General features: G+C 33.0%; 1 protein-coding gene across 3 annotated transcripts in view; it reads right to left on the bottom strand.

The window, feature by feature from the left end:
• LOC149773293 (nephrin-like) overlaps nt 1-24,331 on the bottom strand; it is a 98,323-nt gene that overhangs the window by 23,229 nt on the left and 50,763 nt on the right. For all 3 annotated transcript variants that reach the window (XM_089946505.1, XM_089946506.1, XM_089946507.1), the window contains 3 exons: nt 23,281-23,598; nt 18,449-18,583; nt 12,909-12,925 (listed from right to left, as the gene is read on the bottom strand). In XM_089946505.1, coding sequence (XP_089802631.1) covers nt 12,909-12,925; nt 18,449-18,583; nt 23,281-23,598 — 470 coding nt within the window. The remainder of the gene's footprint in view (nt 1-12,908; nt 12,926-18,448; nt 18,584-23,280; nt 23,599-24,331) is intronic.

The raw sequence follows: 24,331 nt of genomic DNA, 5'->3' as shown, positions 1-24,331 counted from the left end.
TTAATAAAACAAGATTTGCAAAAGGACAAATGTGCTAACCTTATCCAGGAAATATTCAAAGTCTGGCAAGACATTCTTGTTTATATGGCAGCTTACTAAACTTGAAGAGAGAGGTCACTCGTGTAAAGTTTTAGGAACAATAGCTATTATGAGTTGTTGAAGGGTATTGATTGTCTAGAATATGACACGAAACATGCGGATTAGAAACTGAAGGAGTTAAACAACATGTAAATCTGAATTGAGTATAAAACCAAAGGCAATGCCCAAGCTGGTTGATAAATGAAATAACATAAGAAATGAAAAGAGACAACATTAAAAACGCTTGCATTAATTACATCCACATCTCAACACAGCTGAAGAAGCCAATACAGTGTAAAAGACTGATTGACTCAATCAATTATGCATTTTTCCTAAACAAAATGTTCAAGTTTAAAGTTTAAAAAAATTTTCAATTCAAAAGAATTACCACACAATTAACAATAATCAACTGATTTAAGAAAAATATTTACATCAATAAGATGATGTAAAAATATACCTTTGATAAAAAATTAATAAATTTAATAATAAATTCTGAATATTAAGTGCTCACAGAATGATAGAAATTGGAATTTGGATGGTATAAGCAATTGGAAAATGTTACAAATGCAAAACAAAGCTCATCGACCACATGGAAAAAAGAAGTACAAAAATCAGGTACATGCATTCTATTGTTATTTAATATATATATATATATATATATATATATATATATATATATATATATATATATATATATATATATATACAGAGAGAGAGAGAGAGAGAGAGAGAGAGAGATGAGTTAAATGGTCAGCTCAGTCAGTGTTACGTGGAGTTATGTCTGCCACCAAATGTGTTATTTCTCAACAATTTTAGTTTTGCTGATGATATGTCATTGATAAGTCCTTCTATCACAGGTTTAAGGAAATTATTAAAGATATGTGAACAATATGCATTTGAGAATGATATCATCTATAATACAAAAATCAGACAACTTTTTTGAAATTGCCATCTCCTCCCCCTGTATATCTTAAAAGCAATGGTCTAACGTATGTTAACAGTTATATTTATTTGAGTCATATTTTGAAATCCAATCGGTCAGATAATGAAGAGATGATGTCTCAGACGTTACCAATCTTTGTGTACTTGAACAAACATGCTTCTATGTAAATTTAAGAATTGTTCATTGACTATCAAAATTAGATTATTCAACTCTTATTGCTGCACTTTGTGTTATGCTCCTCTGTGGACAAACTTTAGTGAATGTACGAAAGAAAACTAATTATTGGTTATAATAATAGTGTTAATTTTCTATTAGGTCTTCCTAGGTGGAACAGTGCCTCCAAACATGTTTGTAAATTATAATGTATTCAGTTTTGATCAAGTAATGAGAAAGTGTGTATTCTCAGTGATGACAAGAATATCTAATAGTAAGAACTGTATATTGAAATCTCTTTGGAACTATGACATTCATTTAAATTCTCATATTATTAGCAGATGGAATAAATTACTCTTTAAATGTGCCATTTAATTTTATTCTTAACAATGCAGGGTGCAGTTAATTGTTGTAGATGTATCTGTATACTTGTATGTATGATATATATGTTAGTTTATGTTTAAAATGTTTTTACTTTATATTTTAATTTAGAGGTATGGACTTTGTAGTCGGAAATAAAGAATTCTTATTCTTATTATTATGTTCTATGTATTTTATGATATTATGTAATTCTGAGAGAGGAACAAGTATAAGGAGAAGGTGTTTGCACTGGCAACATCAACAATGGAGAAAAAGTTGGCATATCACTATGCCATGTTCATGTACTATGACTTAAGTATATTTATGGATACTCTGCACTGATCAAAATATATGAATTTAACAAGACACAATTTGCTATGCTAGAAAAAAATGTTTGCAGACAAAGCATTAAACATCTACAACTTAAAATTTTGACAGTGATGACTCAAGGAAATGTTTCAAATCACAGCATAGTGTAAACGTTTGGCAGAATTAACCAAATGAGGCAATGTGATGCTTAACATCAACCTGTTGTGTTTCCTGTATGCACTCATAAAAACATGATACCAGAACTATTAAACTCAGTATACATATTTCATTTAAACATGGATAATTCCTACCATGAAACTGAGGCAACTCAAGAGTGGTATCATTAGGTCTAGGAGACAATAACGGACAGTACAAGAAGAAATTGTAGATGACACAATTAGATTATAATGAGGGCATAGTAATATAGAAAACAAGGGGTGTGATGATTATAGTCATAGTGACTTCTGCTGATCCAGTAACTATATTATCAATGGACACATGACAATTTAGAAATATAAACCAAAAATATCACCAATGAAGAAAAACAATCATTTTTATACATTTTAGTGGTTTTAGGACTGTCATAGGTAAGATTTTGTAAAAGGCTATAAGTGGTAATTAGTGCACGTAAGCTTCACTAAGTTTTATTCATTGTTTTGTTTTACACTTTTGAGAAACAATGCAATGCCAAAAACAAGGAAAATAATATGTTCAGCATGGAAAGAAATCATATTTCCAGCAAATACTTAAGCTATCACATCATCCATAATACCAAGTATGGTCACTGCTGCTTTTTAGTCAAGCTAACAAGTGTAAAACCACTAGAAAGGTTTACAAAATCATTGATTTCTGTCAAACGTGTGTATCGATCATATCATCACCATCATTTGAAGGATGTCAAATTCTCTCTGTTCAAAACTTTTACCACCATGAACAACTCTTCAGTTATTTAAAGTGCAAACAAATGGACAAAAACCAGCTTGTAAAAGAATTGGGATCCAGCCCATGTGACGCTTCATGATCTGTTGAAGGAAAAGAAAACAGCAATAAGACCAATTCATAAAAAAGTGAAGCGAACAAACAGAATTAAAGAGAGCTATCATAAATGGAATATTTAAAGAAATAACAGCAAAAAATAACCATAGATGATAAAAATGGAAGAAATAAAAGCAATGCAAGAAAGCCAAATGAAATCCGTGATAAATTCTAGAGTTGCTAAAATATATAAATCAGTGTTAGATGTCGCAAATGATAAAACATTGTTGATTTGCAAATTTCTTCCAATTGATAACATGGACAGTTTCCAAACTGAACTGAAAGATGACTTCATAATATAATGTGCTAGTTTGATCACTTTTAAACAGTTATCCAACTGAAAATGTGGAATTTTAAAATTTTGAAAATATCCTTGTTAAATGTTCTGTTTGTTCTGTTGTTGATGAAATTGACCATATACATTCGTTACAATAGATATCACCACAGAAACTAAAGATAGTGAAAACATTGTGGTTCAGATGAATTAAATGGCAAAGTCATCATTACTTATACATTCTGTTTCTATAAAATGTATCTATCATTAAAAAATATAAATTCATTTTATGTTTCAACTAATGCTGTTTCTTAAAGCTGCTAAAAATTATTTATCTAGACAGATAGAATATCATGTGGATTTCATTCTTGTTGTAGCCGTTATTCGTGTATTTTCACCTGGACTCTTTCATGTACTACCTTGCTTTTACATCATTGAATATTGATGTATGTCTTTCTATATGGTTTGTATCCCATTAACATTTATAATCCATTAACATTTGTAATCCATTAATATTTCCCTGTTTGTAATCCATTAACAATTTTAATCCATTAATATTTCCCTGTTTGTAATCCATTAACATTTGTAATCCATTAACATTTCCTGTTTGTAATCGATTAATATTTGTAATCCATTAACATTTGTAATCCATTAACATTTCCCTGAACTCAGTTATGTCTTCATCATCTTGACACTTTGAATATCAATTCGTATCCAGCTCTAGTGACCAAATAAAACAAGATGCTTATATTACAAGAAATTGCCTCTCTGAAAAAACAAAACAAAAATGGCAAGCCATCAGTTCCATTGCAGAGAATAAATTGCATTGCTAGGATACTACAATGTTTCCAAGGAAATCAAAATCAATATATTCACTTATATCAATAAAAAAGAATGAAACAAGCAATAGTTCTTACAAACCATGGTAACAATAATGAAAGCATTTGATCTTGAAAATCTATAACAAAACTTAACAAGGTAACAATTACATAGTTCACATCACCAAAAAGTATGATACAATGTAAGGATTTCTTAAGTACAAAACTAAATAGGTAGCTACCAATTTATAATAGTTTGTTGTGACTTTAAACCTAAAATTTCAATAATTGATCTCAATCAACTCAGTAAGAGAAAGAGCTGATTATTTATCTACCATCCAATGATATTTACAACTGAGTAGAGGTTAAACAATGAGATGGAGGATTTGCAGAGCAATCATGGTGAAATAATAAAATTACTGTATAACTATCAAACTTTCCAATCTCAACAGTATCATTTACAGAGAGATTGGAGTGACGAAATAGAACAGAACTATCAATGTAGTTAGAAGATTAGGAATGATTTTGGCACAAAAATTACTGACCTGAACAACAGCACATAATTCAAAGATGGTGAAAGTGAGTGACTTAACAGAAATAATCAAAATGATAAATATGTTGATAAATATGTTGAAAACAAACTAAATGTGAATTAAAGCATGCTTAGATGTAAGAGAACATGCAATCTCTTTATTAATGGTTTGAGTGAAAAAAATCAAACAATGCAAGATGTTATAATCTCTTTATTAATAGTATGAGTGAAAAGATCAAACAATAAAATATGATACACTCACCAATCTTAACAAACTAAATGCTGAATTTCACCAATATAAAAAGAGACTTAACATCATATGTTTCCTGGAGAACTAGCTAAAGATTTTCGTGGAACAGAAAATTTTGGTAAAGTGGTTGAAAAAATGTAATACTAATTAGGCAACAAGTCATGGATTTACTTATGCTTGATACAGTTACAATGTACAGATTACATTATTTGGAATACAATGTAATTAAATGTTTTAAAATCAGGATCATTCATGATTTTTTCAGCTTAAATATATTAATTATGTACAGCTAAAGCAAACGCAGAGTTTTTATTGTGTTGTAGAGCAGACATGGTAGTTTTCATTGTGTTGTAGAGCAGACATGTTAGTTTTCATTGTGTTGTAGAGCAAACATGATAGTTTTCATTGTGTTGTATAGCAGACATGGTAGTCTTCATTGTGTTGTAGAGAAGACACGGTAGTTTTCATTGTGTTGTAGAGCAGAGATGGTAGTTTTCTTTGTGTTGTAGAGCTGAGATGCTAGTTTTCATTGTGTTGTAGAGCAGACATGGTAGTTTTCATTGTGTTGTAGAGCAGACATGATAGTTTTCATTGTGTTGTAGAGCAGACATGGTAGTTTTCATTGTGTTGTAGAGCAGACATGGTAGTTTTCATTGTGTTGTAGAGCAGACATGGTAGTTTTCATTGTGTTGTAGAGCAGACATGGTAGTTTTCATTGTGTTGTAGAGCAGACATGGTAGTTTTCATTGTGTTGTAGAGCAGACATGGTAGTTTTCATTGTGTTGTAGAGCAGACATGGTAGTTTTCATGTCGTTGTAGAGCAGACATGGTAGTTTTCATTGTGTTGTAGAGCAGACATGGTAGTTTTCATTGTGTTGTAGAGCAGACATGGTAGTTTTCATTGTGTTGTAGAGCAGACATGGTAGTTGTCATTGTGTTGTAGAGCAGAGATGGTAGTTTTCATTGTGTTGTAGAGGAGACATGGTAGTTTTCATTGTGTTGTAGAGCAGGCATGGTAGTTTTCATTGTGCTGTACAGCAGACATGGTAGTTTTCATTGTGTTGTAGAGCAGACAGTAGTTTTCATTGTGTTGTAGAGCAGACATGGTAGTTTTCATTCTGTTGTACAGCAGACATAGTAGTTTTCATTGTGTTGTAGAGCAGACATGGTAGTTTTCATTGTGTTGTAGAGCAGACATGGTAGTTTTCATTGTGTTGTAGAGCAGACATGGTAGTTTTCATTGTGTTGTACAGCAGACATGGTAGTTTTCATTGTGTTGTACAGCAGACATAGTAGTTTTCATTGTGTTGTAGAGCAGATATGATAGTTTTTGTTGTGTTGTAGAGCAGACATGGTAGTTTTCATTGTGTTGTAGAGTAGACATGGTAGTTGTCATTGTGTTGTAGAGCAGACATGGTAGTTTTCATGTCATTGTAGAGCAGACATGGTAGTTTTCATTGTGTTGTAGAGCAGACATGGTAGTTTTCATTGTGTTGTAGAGCAGACATGGTAGTTTTCATTGTGTTGTAGAGCAGACATGGTAGTTTTCATGTCGTTGTAGAGCAGACATGGTAGTTTTCATTGTGTTGTACAGCAGACATGGTAGTTTTCATTGTGTTGTACAGCAGACATGGTAGTTTTCATTGTGTTGTAGAGCAGACATGGTAGTTTTCATTGTGTTGTAGAGCAGACATGGTAGTTTTCATTGTGTTGTAGAGCAGACATAGTAGTTGTCATTGTGTTGTAGAGCAGAGATGGTAGTTTTCATTGTGTTGTAGAGGAGACATGGTAGTTTTCATTGTGTTGTAGAGCAGGCATGGTAGTTTTCATTGTGCTGTACAGCAGACATGGTAGTTTTCATTGTGTTGTAGAGCAGACAGTAGTTTTCATTGTGTTGTAGAGCAGGCATGGTAGTTTTCATTCTGTTGTACAGCAGACATAGTAGTTTTCATTGTGTTGTAGAGCATACATGATAGTTTTTGTTGTGTTGTAGAGCAGACATGGTAGTTTTCATTGTGTTGTAGAGTAGACATGATAGTTTTCATTGTGTTGTAGAGCAGACATGGTAGTTTTCATTGTGTTGTAGAGCAGACATGGTAGTTTTCATTGTGTTGTACAGCAGACATGGTAGTTTTCATTGTGTTGTACAGCAGACATGGTAGTTTTCATTGTGTTGTAGAGCAGACATGGTAGTTTTCATTGTGTTGTACAGCAGACATGGTAGTTTTCATTGTGTTGTACAGCAGACATGATAGTTTTTGTTGTGTTGTAGAGCAGACATGGTAGTTTTCATTGTGTTGTAGAGTAGACATGATAGTTTTCATTGTGTTGTAGAGCAGACATGGTAGTTTTCATTGTGTTGTAGAGCAGACATGGTAGTTTTCATTGTGTTGTAGAGCAGACATGGTAGTTTTCATTGTGTTGTAGAGCAGACATGGTAGTTTTCACTGTGTTGTAGAGCAAACATGGTAGTTTTCATTGTGTTGTAGAGCAGACATGGTAGTTTTCATGTCATTGTAGAGCAGACATGGTAGTTTTCATTGTGTTGTAGAGCAGACATGGTAGTTTTCATTGTGTTGTAGAGCAGACATGGTAGTTTTCATTGTGTTGTAGAGCAGACATGGTAGTTGTCATTGTGTTGTAGAGCAGAGATGGTAGTTTTCATTGTGTTGTAGAGGAGACATGGTAGTTTTCATTGTGTTGTAGAGCAGGCATGGTAGTTTTCATTGTGCTGTACAGCAGACATGGTAGTTTTCATTGTGTTGTAGAGCAGACAGTAGTTTTCATTGTGTTGTAGAGCAGACATGGTAGTTTTCATTCTGTTGTACAGCAGACATAGTAGTTTTCATTCTGTTGTACAGCAGACATAGTAGTTTTCATTGTGTTGTAGAGCATACATGATAGTTTTTGTTGTGTTGCAGAGCAGACATGGTAGTTTTCATTGTGTTGTAGAGCAGACATGATAGTTTTCATTGTGTTGTAGAGCAGACATGGTAGTTTTCATTGTGTTGTAGAGCAGACATGGTAGTTCTCATTGTGTTCTAGAGCAGACATGGTAGTTTTCATTGTGTTGTAGAGCAGACATGGTAGTTTTCATTGTGTTGTACAGCAGACTTGGTAGTTTTCATTGTGTTGTACAGCAGACATAGTAGTTTTCATTGTGGTGTAGAGCAGACATGATAGTTTTTGTTGTGTTGTAGAGCAGACATGGTAGTTTTCATTGTGTTGTAGAGTAGACATGATAGTTTTCATTGTGTTGTAGAGCAGACATGGTAGTTTTCATTGTGTTGTAGAGCAAACATGGTAGTTTTCATTGTGTTGTAGAGCAGACATGGTAGTTTTCATTGTGTTGTAGAGCAGACATGGTAGTTTTTATTGTGTTGTAGAGCAGACATGGTAGTTTTCATTGTGTTGTAGAGCAGACATGGTAGTTTTCATTGTGTTGTACAGCAGACATAGTAGTTTTCATTGTCTTGTAGAGCAGACATGATAGTTTTTGTTGTGTTGTAGAGCAGACATGGTAGTTTTCATTGTGTTGTAGAGTAGACATGATAGTTTTCATTGTGTTGTAGAGCAGACATGGTAGTATTGTAGAGCAGACATGGTAGTTTTCATTGTGTTGTAGAGCAGACATGGTAGTTTTCATTGTGTTGTAGAGCAGACATGGTAGTTTTCATTGTGTTGTAGAGCAGACATGGTAGTTTTCATTGTGTTGTAGAGCAGACATGGTAGTTTTCATGTCGTTGTAGAGCAGACATGGTAGTTTTCATTGTGTTGTACAGCAGACATGGTAGTTTTCATTGTGTTGTACAGCAGACATGGTAGTTTTCATTGTGTTGTAGAGCAGAGATGGTAGTTTTCATTGTGTTGTAGAGCAGAGATGGTAGTTTTCATTGTGTTGTAGAGGAGACATGGCAGTTTTCATTGTGTTGTAGAGCAGACATGGTAGTTGTCATTGTGTTGTAGAGCAGAGATGGTAGTTTTCATTGTGTTGTAGAGGAGACATGGTAGCTTTCGTTGTGTTGTAGAGCAGGCATGGTAGTTTTCATTGTGCTGTACAGCAGACATGGTAGTTTTCATTGTGTTGTAGAGCAGACAGTAGTTTTCATTGTGTTGTAGAGCAGACATGGTAGTTTTCATTCTGTTGTACAGCAGACATAGTAGTTTTCATTGTGTTGTAGAGCATACATGATAGTTTTTGTTGTGTTGTAGAGCAGACATGGTAGTTTTCATTGTGTTGTAGAGTAGACATGATAGTTTTCATTGTGTTGTAGAGCAGACATGGTAGTTTTCATTGTGTTGTAGAGCAGACATGGTAGTTTTCATTGTGTTGTAGAGCAGACATGGTAGTTTTCATTGTGTTGTAGAGCAGACATGGTAGTTTTCATTGTGTTGTACAGCAGACATGGTAGTTTTCATTGTGTTGTACAGCAGACATAGTAGTTTTCATTGTGTTGTAGAGCAGACATGATAGTTTTTGTTGTGTTGTAGAGCAGACATGGTAGTTTTCATTGTGTTGTAGAGTAGACATGATAGTTTTCATTGTGTTGTAGAGCAGACATGGTAGTTTTCATTGTGTTGTAGAGCAGACATGGTAGTTTTCATGTCATTGTAGAGCAGACATGGTAGTTTTCATTGTGTTGTATAGCAGACATGGTAGTTTTCATTGTGTTGTAGAGCAAACATGGTAGTTTTCATTGTGTTGTAGAGCAGACATGGTAGTTTTCATGTCATTGTAGAGCAGACATGGTAGTTTTCATTGTGTTGTACAGCAGACATGGTAGTTGTCATTGTGTTGTAGAGCAGACATGGTAGTTTTCATTGTGTTGTAGAGTCGACATGGTAGTTTTTATTGTGTTGTAGAGCAGACATGGTAGTTTTCATTGTGTTGTAGAGCAGACATGATAGTTTTCATTGCATTGTATAGCAGACATGGTAGTTTTCATTGTGTTGTAGAGCAGACATGGTAGTTTTAATTGTGTTGTAGAGCAGACATGGTAGTTTTCATTGTGTTGTACAGCAGACATGGTAGTTTTCATTGTGTTGTAGAGCAGACATGTTAGTCTTCATTGTGTTGTAGAGCAGACATGGTAGTTTTCATTGTGTTGTAGAGCAGACATGGTAGTTTTCATTGTGTTGTAGAGCAGACAGGTTAGTCTTCATTGTGTTGTAGAGCAGACATGGTAGTTGTCACTGTGTTGTAGAGCAGACATGGTAGTTTTCATTGTGTTGTAGAGCAGACATGTTAGTCTTCATTGTGTTGTAGAGCAGACATGATAGTTTTCATTGTGTTGTAGAGCACAGATGGTATTTTTCATTGTGTTGTAGAGCAGAGATGGTAGTTTTCATTGTGTTGTAGAGCAGGCATAGTAGTTTTCATTGTGTTGTACAGCAGACATGGTAGTTGTCATTGTGTTGTAGAGCAGACATGTTAGTCTTCATTGTGTTGTAGAGCAGACATGGTAGTTTTCATTGTGTTGTAGAGCAGACATGATAGTTTTCATTGTATTGTAAAGCAGATATTGTAGCTCAACTAGCAGAGCATCAGACTCATAATCCAATGGTTGCAGATTAAAACCAACCCAGGCCAGCCACCTCAGCATGTCCTTTGGGTACGACACGTAGTTCCCAATTCTTAGTCATAAAGAACGAGGTTTGCTGACAAAGTAAGTTAGGTGAATTGGACTGTGCTTTTTCACTAGACATATCTGCTCACAGTAGTGATAGTTAAATAATCATTAGATTTAAATTATTTGGTAAGATTTGAATCACATGAAAATTACAAATCATGTTGCATTAATATGTTTGCTACTTAGGGGATGCTCTACCAATATAATTTACTTCTGAGAGTGTGACAGGTGTAAGTTGAAGTTGTTGGCATTTGCAACACGTACAATGGAGAGAATGTTGACATATCTCAATGTTACTTTCATGTACTGTGGCTCAAATTTCTTTGTATACTCTATTTGTGAAAAATGTACGTAATCTAAGACCACAGCAAACCAAAATTATTGCTCCCATGTGCTCCAAAAACCAGCATGAGTTAGTCTAAAGCACACTATCTTTAGCAGCTACTGAAATAGGGAAAATTAACTTTTGGAGACTAGTCCATAACAGTTTCACAAAGTGCAATGAATTAATTACAAAATATATAAAATGTAAAACATATTATCAGCTTTCTTCATGATTTCATATGAAGTCCAGGAAGTGAAAATGACCAAGTGGAACTAGCATTTTTTAAAATAGGAGCATGTCTGAAGTAAGGCCAAACAGTATGCTTTATAACCTAAATTACAACCATCATTCATACACAAAAAGTAATGGAATTATACATTCTTTTAACAGTAGCTAAGATATGCAAGGTCCTTAACAGTAGCTAAGATATGCAAGGTCCTTAACAGTAGATAAGATATGCAAAGTCCTTTTCACATAGTAAATTTAACTAGTGACGAAAACCTTGGAAAATTCATGTTCTTTAAAAATCTAACACTATGCAAAATATTAAACTGTAGAGTTTCACTATACATGCATAGTAGGTATTTTTCAACATAATAAATGTTTAAGATGTATACCATCAGCATGGCCTTTTAGCATAATAAATATCAACCATTAATAAATGCAAGACACTTACATGCAGAAATAAAATATCAATGGGAGTTAAATACCACAATCAGCAGTTTGCTGCACATATATCCTGAGCAGCAACACACAAATCAGACTTTGCAACACCACAAATAATTGCACTTGGTAGATTGCTCTCATTTTGCATGAAGGTGAAGGTAGATCCTAACAATGTTAAACAACCTTGGATGAATAATAACAATGCTAGACAACTTTGGATGAATAATAACAATGCTAGACATCTTTGGATGAATACTAACAATGCAAGACAACTATGGAAGAATAATTATAAAATACTTCATCATATGATACATAAGCTAAGGCTTTTCAAGTTAAATGACTACAGGCTTTTCAAGTTGAATGACTACATGCTTTTCAAGTTAAATGACTACAGGATGTTCAATTTAAATGACTACAGGCTTTTCAAGTTGAATGACTACATGCTTTTCAAGTTAAATGACTACAGGATGTTCAAGTTAAATGACTACAGGCTTTTCAAGTTAAATGACTACAGGATGTTCCAGATAAATGACTACAGGATGTTCAAGTTAAATGACTACAGGCTTTTCAAGTTAAATGACTACAGGATGTTCAAGTTAAATGACTACAGGATTTTCAAGTTAAATGACTACAGGATTTTCAAGTTAAATGACTACAGGATTTTCAAGTTAAATGACTACAGGATGTTCAAGTTTAATGACTACAGGATTTTCAAGTTAAATGACTACAGGATTTTCAAGTTAAATGACTACAGGATGTTCAAGTTTAATGACTACAGGATTTTCAAGTTAAATGACTACAGGATTTTCAAGTTAAATGACTACAGGATGTTCAAGTTTAATGACTACAGGATTTTCAAGTTAAATGACTACAGGATTTTCAAGTTAAATGACTACAGGATGTTCAAGTTTAATGACTACAGGATTTTCAAGTTAAATGACTACAGGATTTTCAAGTTAAATGACTACAGGATTTTCAAGTTAAATGACTACAGGATTTTCAAATTAAATGACTACAGGATTTTCAAGTTAAATGACTACAGGATTTTCAAGTTAAATGACTACAGGATTTTCAAGTTAAATGACTACAGGATTTTCAAACAAAACAATGATGTATTGTCATTGCTACCAAGTAGAGCAAATATACTTGAATATTGCATCATGAAGAGCAAACAATGTGAAAGCTGAGATGGGGCAGGTAATGTGCAAAATACTAGAACAGAATATGTACTGATTGTGGTATTTGGAAACATGATTAGCCTTTACTTCCAACTACCCACAGATCCATGTCCTTTGTATTCATGTGCTGCACAAGATTTCAGATTTACCAATGCACTTGAAAAAGTAGCTACAGTGACTGAATGAGGAAACCAGGATTATAAAACAAAAACTACTCGATTCATTATGATTTATTAGTTGTAAATAAATTGGTTAATTGGTAAATGGCAAGTACATACATGGAATTGCATTCTTTTATGACTACATCAATATGGAGAGAATCATCAACATGGTGGTAAATACAACTATAATACTCACCATTCCCTTCATGTTTTCTGTAATCAAAATAGAAATTTATTAGTATACCTGTAATCATTTTATTATTTGTTCCCTATTTATCCTAACTAGAATTTCACATGTTTTGTTTTTAGATGATAGATCTGAACAGGCAAAATAATTAAAAAGTCATCTCAAGGTATCTTAACCAGACCAGAAGGAATGAGACAAGAGTGTTATAAGCTAATAAAATCACTTCACACAAACATCCTGATTTTGAATGTTGCTCTGAAGTTTTATTCTACAGTCTGAATGGGTGAAAACTTTCTATAATATAAATGATCTCAAATCAGAACCACAGAGTTAAAAGGACTTATTTCCATCCATGCACATCATTGAATGCTGAACATAAATGATTACAAACTTTTCTTGTTTAGTCATTCTCCTTCTACTTTTGTCAATTCAGAATTCATAGGTGCTTTTCATATTTTTACAAGGAAAGATTCATTAAAAGGGAACATGGATTAATACAAGATTGATGGAGGAAAACCAGGAAGTACTGCTGGCACACACACTGAAAAGCTATGCTGAAGTAGGTAAAAAAAAGTAGACAAGAACTGTTAACCACAGCCCAGGCATGTGAAACTCCCTAAAGGGCATGGATTGGACAGTGATGTTTTTAAATGTATCTGAACGATATTTGGAGAAATCTACTTCATGTTATGTGGGTCATTGATTGCACTTGCCTGCCAATACAACACAATAATGAACAATAAAACTTTGAAGAGTTACAACATGACCATAGTTCTGGGATCAGATCACTCTAGAATATCCCATTGGAAAGACAAAGTGGTACAAGGTCTAGACATATGAATGGAGTTATAAAAATATTCCGAGCCATCACTTTCATGCACAAATGGCCATTATAAACTGCTAATAGTTATATGTGTGTTACTTTAAGAACATCAATTTTTATCCCACTATATGACTATAAATTATGTACATTTCATTTGTATTGTTTGTTGACTTTTTTCTCGATGATTATGTTATGTAATATTATTGTAATTTACCTTAGTTGAACACCAAGTTGATGGTCTACCTGATTAGTGACATTTATTTTTTAAACAGCATAATACATAGCTAATATTTCTCTAGGAGTATAGACTAAATATTCAGATCATTATTAATGGAGGTAAACATGTTCATCTGAGAATGAGTTTAGGACATCAGTTTTCCACATGAAAATTCCTAAATTTGTTGACAATTTTAAATGTTTTAGAAATGAGACTGGCCTACATACTGGCTCTATTATTGTGTCTTAGCTTTTTATATCAATGTAGTTTACTTGACAAATGACTCATTCCTACCTTAAAATCCAAAGTAAAGTCAGTCTTATTGTTCTTTTCAGTTTTCAAATTAGGTGATCTTTGTATTTCAATTATTCAGTGGAACTACAAAGTGTTCATTAATACTTCTTGGACTAAATCATTAGTTTGGAATTTTAGTGAATTTAGTGCAGGACCTTTTGGACTATATTATTCTGATACATACAAAAACAATGTTAACACATCACCACATTCCAGGCCATTGACACATTAGTAAATTCAAGACTACAGGCACATCAACACATTCAATATTGTAATTTATTTGGAATACCACTGCAATTCAATTGGAACTTCAAACATTTGGACTTGTGATAGAACTTTTTGACTATTTGGGATTTAATTCACAATAAAATAGTTCTTTTAAAATTTTACTTTTTATTATAGGGAAATAAATTATTTGTTGAATTGTACAAAAATGTACTGCCCTTTGCTCTTTTCTGTTTTTTAGTTTAAGATCACAGAGTCATCACAGTAAATTGGGTTTCATCTGTGATATGAATTTCTCTAAAATATATCAGAAAACTTTGACAATGTTTTAAAATTTTATTTTGGTCCCTGGTATTTTACTTTAAGGATTTGTGGAAACATGAAGTGAAATCAATAAGCTTTGACCAAGACTCTCAGGTCATAAACTAAGTAACAAAAAGAAGCAAAGCAAGTAAGTTTTGTAAACAAAACAAACAATTTAATTATCAAAGTAATAACAAAACTGTGTGAGGAACTTAGAGTATTATGAAGTGAATCCAAACAATCCTTATAAAGTTCTATGAAAGTCCAAATTAATGAAAAGTTCTATGAAAGTCCAAATTAATGAAAAGTTCTATGAAAGTCCAAATTAATGAAAAGTTCTATGAAAGTCCAAATTAATGAAACGTTCTATATAAATTTCAAAACTGGAAAAACTGTTCTGCCAAGAATCATGACATTGCCAAAATGGTGATGCACAGAACTCTTTCAAATAATTCACGATAGTTCCAGAATGATATTATAATCCAAATTATGAATAAGCACTTTCTATTTCCATTGAACAGACCAAACAAATATTTATCCTCTCATATAATATCTAAGTACAACATAAAATACGTCTGCAGACTTGCAACAGGAACACAAGAAATAAGAATGCCATCAAATTAAGAATGAACTGATTGCTCATTTCCATCCTTATATACACCTTTTATTAAGATTATATTTCACAACATACTGCCATGTGACAGATCATACTAATCAATTTATTTTGAAATTGCCTATTCATGTTGCCTAGCCCAACCAATGGGAAATTGCTTCATTCTTCTAGAACCATCCAAACCCCATCAGCCAATGAGAAATTAACCCAAAGTCATCATTAATACTATTATTAGTAATTGTCAGTATATATATATATATATATATATATATATATATATATATATATATATCTAAGCATCTATTTATAGATCCTATGTAATTTTATGCTCTTTTTCTAAAACAGAACTTTGTCACATAGACAAATTCTAACTAAAGATAATGAAAAATTATTACAATATACAGCCATGAATAAATATTACAAAAACTAAATAAAATCATGTACCAGGAATTAAATAAAAAATAGATATACAAAACAGTCATCTATAGTGGAGAACTGGATTTTAAATCTTACCCAAGAAGTGTTAGAGTCCTTTAAAAATGAAGAATTGCTGCTGCTTGCCAGACAATATAATCTTTATGAGGTGAAGGGTTCTTTAACAAATCAAGAAATAAAAAGATATTTTTGTCCAATACTTGGTTGGAAACTTTTGGGGGATACAAGTACAATGGGTTTGATTAGTAGGTCTCTATCAGGCTATGAAATTAAAGTAATAGAATTAAGATTAAAAATCAGAAAAAGAATTAAGAAAGCTTCAGCTTCAGAAAGAGGGTGTAGAAAAGTAAATGTAGTTGCAGAAAGAAGGTAAATGTAGTTGCAGAAAGAAGGTAAATGTAGTTGCAGAAAGAAGGTAAATATAGTTGCAGAAAGAAGGTAAATATAGTTGCAGAAAGAAGGTAAATGTAGTTGCAGAAAGAAGGTAAATGTAGTTGCAGAAAGAAGGTAAATGGAGTTGTGGAAAGAAGGTAAATGTAGTTGCAGAAAGAAGGTAAATGTAGTTGTGGAAAGAAGGTAAATGTAGTTGCAGAAAGAAGGTAAATGCAGTTGCAGAAAGAAGGTAAATGTGTTGTGGAAAGAAGATAAATGTAGTTGTGGAAAGAAGGTAAATGTAGTTGCAGAAAGAAGGTAACTGCAGTTGCAGAAAGAAGGTAAATGCAGTTGCAGACAGACGGTAATGGCAGATGTGGAAAGAAGGTAAGTGCAGTTGCAGAAAGAAGCTCCTCTTTGTATTGACTGCATATCGGACACAGGGTTGCATCTGCACTCTCCTGTAAGAAATCTTTCTAAAATTACTGTATCACACTTTACCCATTGCCTTCATATCATAATTGATTTTCTGTATAGGTTGTTGGTTTCTATATTTATTCTCCCATACAATAATATCATTCATGCCATTCAAGGATGCCTCTATTTGTGCGCCATGAAAATAACTCAGTAAAAACATGACATACAAGGATGCCTCTATTTGTGCGCCATGAAAATAACTCAGTAAAAACATGACATACAAGGATGCCTCTATTTGTGCGCCATGAAAATAACTCAGTAAAAACATGGCATTCTTGGATTGACATGCATATCTGACCACAATATTATCACTTCTCCACCCATGATCCAAACACTGCCCTTCCTTAAAATCTGAAAGGGAATCAGTTTGAATCTTCTAACTTAGAAATCATACTGGTCCAATCACTTCTCATTCAACACTATAATCACACACAGTTGGCAACAGTAGTTCAATTCCTTCTTATATAACACAATACTCATTAGTCACTAGTGTTGGCAACAGTAGTTCAATTCCTTCTTATATAAAACAATACTCATTAAACACTAGTGTTGGCAACAGCAGTTCAATTCCTTCTTACATAACACAATACTCATTAGACACTAGTGTTGGCAATAGTAATTTAAATCTATCTCACAAAGATCACAGAATACAAATCCTCTGGTACCCACTGATATACTCTGGAGAAAAATTTGTGTTTTCTGTATGACTCACCGTGACTTTTATTTTTTGTCTCTGAACCCAGAATCATATCTGTTTTTCTAAAGTCTCATACAAGTCTCATACAAGTTATCTGCCGACGTGTTTCTACAATATCATCATTTCTTCTTGTTACATTTGTAAAGCACTATTGATTTGACCTTTTCTGATCCAGCATATTTTGAAATTTGAATAGATTCATCTCTTCTAACATTTTTCAGCCATATAACATCAATGAAGACATTGTTTAACATTAGGCAGCATTGCTTTTTAAGATTAGACTAGTCTGAACCCTGATTAAACTATGAAAAACTAATGATTCTTTAACTCAAGTTTTCAAATTGAAGAAACCCACTGCTGCAACAAAGAGCTAAAAAAGGAACGTACATGTAGGTCTGCAACGGACAAATGTATTCTTAAACTATTCATACACAGAATTATACATTTTTAGAAAATTGGCCAATTTATATGAATGTGAGACTGAAAAGATAATAGTAAAAATGATTAACATGACTATTACTTTTTTCCAGTCATTTTTAATGCACCAAAAAAAGCATTATACATGTACATGCAAGCTTAATACATAATTAAGTGACAGAAAGCATACAGATCATGTCAAAAGTGTAATGGTTGGCAAGCTTAAGACATAATTAAGTGACAGAAAGCATACAGATTATGTCAAAAGTGTAATGGCTGGCATCTTCGTTTTACCCAAGCAAAAAATAAGAAAGATGGTGCATAGTCTTGAGCTAAAAATGTGTGAAAACCAAAAAGCTCATGGAGGCATCGGTCAAGGACACAGAGATAGGCAAAGAAACATATTTGAAAAGGTTACTTCCTTGCAAGAATAAATGCTAACTGAGTTCCCTAGTAATTACAAAGAATTTCCTATAATAAGTCCTGGGGCCAGCTATGCAAATCCTGAGATGTGGAGTTTAGCATACAGCTAGTAAGGGTAATTTTGGTGGAATTTATCCTAAATTTAGTAAAAGATGAGTGAGTTGTTTCATCATCACAGGGTAAACTACTACTACTATGGAACCTAATATTATACATTCTAAATTACAGTCTGACAGCCTCCAAAGACACTTACCTCCCAATTTTGGTTTTAGTGTCCGTTTTTTTATCACAAAAGCTACAGCAATAATGGTAATCACTAACACAACTGCACCAACAACACCTCCTACAACAGCTCCAACTGGAACATCTCTATCAACAGTGGGTAGCTCTGAAAATGAATAAATCAATCATTCAATAAATCTATCAAACAGTACATAAATTAATAGATCAACAAATTATCTTTCCTTTTGGTGCATTTATCACTTTGAAATGTAATTTGTTATAACTTCATGTCATAAAATATGTAAGAAAAAGAAAGTGGAACCAACAATTTAATTAAAGTCCAACAAATAATTTATTTCTCTATGTTACAAAGTGAACAATTTAAGAGACAGTATTGTGAATTAAATCCACAATAACCTTAAATGTCCTGTCATAGCTCAAAAAATATAGTCTGATCTGAATGAATTCCAAGTCTTGAATGTTAAGATGTACCATAAACATGCAATCCAAAATGTCTTTGAATGAATTCTCAATAATCACCAAATAATGTTTTAGTCCAAACAGTCAACAAGCACTTTTTAATTCCAAGACATAATTTAAATAAATAATTCACCTCAAATTATACCTGAATGAAACTACAAATGATTCCACAGACTGATTTTAAAACAGGAATTAATAATTGTTTACCAAACTTCTATTTATATTCTACTTATATATATTTTCACTGAAGTAATAATGGAATGTTCTGGAAAACTAATCATTTCCATTGAAAATTCCACAAACCCATGAACTCAGATTCTAGTAAATGTCTTGTCTACCACTTATAGTCATTAAAAATAATATCATGCTGGGTAAGTTTTGGCATCAAAAAAATGGCTTACAAAACAAAGATAAAGGCAAGAAAGGCTACACTCTATAAGATCCTCTCATATTTGACTTAATTTTTTAATAAAAATAAGTTCATGTTGACAGATTATTTGATATGCCATTAGTAATCAGTCCAAATAACTTAGATCATGAAATTGGGCTAAATAATTAATTGAATTCTGATTTAAACAAATAAAAAGTGGTGTACCTCATTGTCGTCCTACATATATTTTTAAGGTTCTGTTAATAAAGATATTGCAAAAACAAAAAAGTCTAATTACACACTATATAGAAAGTAACTATTTTACACTATTTTACAGACAAAACACTGAACACTGTATCAATAAAACTTTCAAATTTGGTAACGGTGACTTCTCAAATTTGGTAATGGTGACTCCTCAATGCACAGATAAAGAACACAGTGTAATATGAAATATTGGGAAAATCAGTTAAACTGGGCATAATACATGTCTAAATTAGTATGTGGCAAATCAGTTAAACTGGGCATAATAGGTGTCTAAATCAGTATGTGGCAAATCAGTTAAACTGGGCATCATGCATGTCTAAATAAGTATATGGCAAATCAGTTAAACTGGGCATAATGCATGTCTAAATCAGTATGTGGCAAATCAGTTAAACTGGGCATCATATGTGTCTAAATCAGTAAGTGGCAAATCAGTTAAACTGGGCATAATGCATGTCTAAATAAGTATATGGCAAATCAGTTAAGCTGGGCATAATGCATGTCTAAATCAGTATGTGGCAAATCAGTTAAACTGGGCATCATGCATGTCTAAATAAGTATATGGCAAATCAGTTAAACTGGGCATAATGCATGTCTAAATCAGTATGTGGCAAATCAGTTAAACTGGGCATCATACATGTCTAAATAAGTATATGGCAAATCAGTTAAACTGGGCATCATGCATGTCTAAATCAGCATGTGGAAAATCAGTTAAACTGGGCATAATACATGTCTAAATCAGTATGTGGCAAATCAGTTAAACTGGGCATCATGCATGTCTAAATAAGTATATGGCAAATCAGTTAAACTGGGCATAATGCATGTCTAAATCAGTATGTGGAAAATCAGTTAAACTGGGCATAATACATGTCTAAATCAGTATGTGGCAAATCAGTTAAACTGGGCATAATATGTGTCTAAATCAGTATGTGGAAAATCAGTTAAACTGGGCATCATGCATGTCTAAATAAGTATATGGCAAATCAGTTAAACTGGGCATCATGCATGTCTAAATCAGTATGTGGAAAATCAGTTAAACTGGGTATCGTGCATGTCTAAATCAGTATGTGGCAAATCAGTTAAACTGGGCATCATGAATGTCTAACTAAGTATATGGCAAATCAGTTAAACTGGGCATCATGCATGTCTAAATCAGTACATGGCAAATCAGTTAAACTGGGCATCATACATGTCTAAATAAGTATGTGGCAAATCAGTTAAACTGAGCATAATATGTGTCTAAATCAGTTTGTGGCAAATCAGTTAAACTGGGCATAATATGTGTCTAAATCAGTATGTGGCAAATCAGTTAAACTGGGCATAATACATGTCTAAATCAGCATGTGGCAAATCAGTTAAACTGAGCATAATACGTGTCTAAATCAGTATGTGGCAAATCAGTTAAACTGGGCATAATATGTGTCTAAATCAGTATGTGGCAAATCAGTTAAACTGGGCATAATATGTGTCTAAATCAATATGTGGCAAATCAGTTAAACTGGGCATAATACATGTCTAAATTAGTATGTGGCAAATCAGTTAAACTGGGCATAATACATGTCTAAATCCGTATGTGGCAAATCAGTTAAACTGGGCATAATACGTGTCTAAATCAGTATGTGGCAAATCAGTTAAACTGGGCATAATCTATGACTAAATTAGTATGTGGCAAATCAGTTAAACTGGGCATAATACATGTCTAAATCAGTATGTGGCAAATCAGTTAAACTGGGCATCATGCATGTCTAAATAAGTATATGGCAAATCAGTTAAACTGGGCATCATGCATGTCTAAATTAGTATGTGGAAAATCAGTTAAACTGGGCATCATGTATGTCTAAATCAGTACATGGCAAATCAGTTAAACTGGGCATAATAAGTGTCTAAATCAGTATGTGGCAAATCAGTTAAACTGGGCATCATATGTGTCTAAATCATTATGTGAAAAATCAGTTAAACTGGGCATAATGCATGTCTAAATCAGTATGTGGCAAATCAGTTAAACTGGGCATCATGTGTCTAAATCAGTATGTGGCAAATCAGTTAAACTGGGCATAATACGTGTCTAAATTAGTATGTGGCAATACATGTCTAAATTAGTATGTGGCAAATCAGTTAAACTGGGCATAATACATGTCTAAATTAGTATGTGGCAAATCAGTTAAACTGGGCATAATACATGTCTAAATTAGTATGTGGCAAATCAGTTAATCTGGGCATAATATGTGTCTAAATCAGTATGTGGACTATCATAGTATTATTTATCAGATTAAAGTATACCAGAGTTGGTAAAATCAATATACAGGTGCTATATATACTTTCTGATAATGGGAAGAATTTAATTAGTTTTATTAATTATCCATCCCTTTCCAAGTTTCATTTTACAAAGCAAAGAAAAGATGCTTTGATAAATAGGCAGAAAGATATTAGGGGAAAAATGGTGGAACAGACAAGAATGGATATGATACAATCATGTCCAATATAACTTTCAAAGAACAATTAATTGGCTGGTCTTAGATTTTCTACAAGAAAGCAATGAGGTAATAGGCAAACTATTTTAGATTCAATAGTAGGGTGATGCCTATGGATAATGGGTCATAAAACAAATTCACAAAAGTCACCAGATAAATTTAATTCTAGAATATATACTGTTATAAATACCAACATTGTAAGGAATGTAATACTAGCAGTAGATGAACAGTCTGCAATTATTGATATAGTTCATATTTTTCTTCCTTAGAAAATATTTCAATAACATTTCCTTCTTGACAATATGCCCATTTCAAAGCTTCATCTAGTCTTTTCAGTTTACAAATCAATAATTCCTAATTTTAAACCATCACCTAATTTGATTCCATCATTGATAACTTTCTCTGCATAGTTATTAAGATATAAGTTCTTTATCAGTTGTGCTTGTTTGCTTTAATCACCCACTTACTGTTCATTTGTTTTAATATTTCCTCATTTTCATTAGTTGGTTTGCCACTAGACTTATTTGGTCTTTCCACAGAATAATCTAGCATGAATCCTGCTTTGATCATTGAAGCCTGCTAACCAGGTTTTATAACCTCTGCAAGTTCTGGCTCTAACAGATAGATTTGGTAGATGGCCTTTATAATATCCAAAAATAAGTTTCCAATTTAATCGACGGGGCCCCGAGTGGCTGAGTGGTCTAAAGCGCTCTCCATTACGGATCACTGCCATCTCACCTCTGTCTGCGTGGGTTCGAGTCTCGGATTCAGCCAATGTGGGTATGTGAGAAAGCTTGCAAGTAGCTTCTCGAGGGTCGGTGGTTCTTTCCGGGGATTTCCCGAGTTCTTCCTCTACCATTAATACTGGCCGCCATGTATAGCCTATCGTGCGCTGAAAAATGGCGTTAAACCCTACAACAACAACAACAACAACAACCAATTTAATCAACCTTGATTTCTGAGTTTTAATAAATCATGCATTTGGTACAACAGATTTCTGGAAGAACAGTTAATATGTATGAATTTACCCATACTGGGTTTTTAATATTGTGTGATTCAATCAGTTTTGATTCTGACAGCATCTCTGCTTTTATACATGAACTTTGTGGCAAAAGTGAGTGGTTTTTATTTCACCATTTTATGACTTATATGTGTAGTAGGTGAAAGACAAATTGATAACCCTAATTTGTACATCACATTCTAATAATTGACCTATATGTCACTTACAACTGAACTACAAGCAGAGATGAATAAAAGAAAGAGCTAACAAAGTATACCAACCTGTTTTTATCTGAACATACACACCCTCTATGGCAGAACTATTTCCTTTTCTATTTTCAGCATAGACTCTAAATACGTACTGGCCATCTTGTATTTTTGGAATCTTAATGAAGTAAGTTCCATTACTGAATGAGTTGTCCAAATCAGTTTCATTAATCTTAAATACAGTAGACCAGGTATGTTCAGGCATTCCAAATGGCTGATATTCAATGACGAATGTTTGGTCATGGCCTCCATTGAATCCTTTCTCTATCCCAAATGCCAGATGGCCATCTTTAATGTGGATGAAGAAAAATTTCTTTGGCATGGAAGGTGGAACTGCAAAATATTAAAGATGAATAAAATTATATTGAATGTAACAATGCTTCGATACTATGATACATGGCTTGTAAGATGGGTTACACAGTACACAGTAAGATTTGACAAAATGTTCATGCAATAAAAATAATAATACTTTTTGTCCTATGTTTCACTTATCTGTGAGTACATTTGTTTTTGCACAATATAATGACAAAGAAAAAAAACTGAATAGGATCTGGTTTTGTGGTGTTAGATTATCAATTTGCACATGAAATTAAAACATCATGTTGGTGGTTTCTGTTGTGCATTAGATTTTCAATTTGCACATGAAATTAACACATCATGCTGTTGGTTTCTGTTGTGCTAGGTTATTAGTTTGCATATTGTGAGCTTCTATCTTCGAAAAGTAAATCTGAAACTACATGTATCTAGCATGACTTTTTGTGATCATTTATGAAAGAAAAATAAATGATAATGCAAACTATTACAGTATAAATTAAAATTGTGAAATCTTAATAATTCTATCACTCTCTCTCTCTCTCAATCTCTTATACACACAAACACATTTCAGACTAACATACAATTATGTAGTGTCTCTTCCCATGGATCTGTTATTAAGTGCATGAATTCATCTTCTTTTATCATAACATAGAAATTTAGTGTTAGAATGAACTTAATTTTGTCATCATAGTTCCAGAACAATAAATGGTTCACTTTGAGGAATAACTTTTGCTTTAGTATGTTCATGCAA

The sequence above is a fragment of the Sinohyriopsis cumingii genome, unplaced genomic scaffold (assembly GCF_028554795.1).
Source record: "Sinohyriopsis cumingii isolate HCF-2022 unplaced genomic scaffold, ASM2855479v2 utg000695l, whole genome shotgun sequence".
In the NCBI taxonomy this organism is placed as follows: domain Eukaryota; kingdom Metazoa; phylum Mollusca; class Bivalvia; order Unionida; family Unionidae; genus Sinohyriopsis; species Sinohyriopsis cumingii.
The sequence above is the reverse complement of the archived record's forward strand: the minus strand, read 5'-3'. Positions and strand labels throughout refer to the sequence as shown.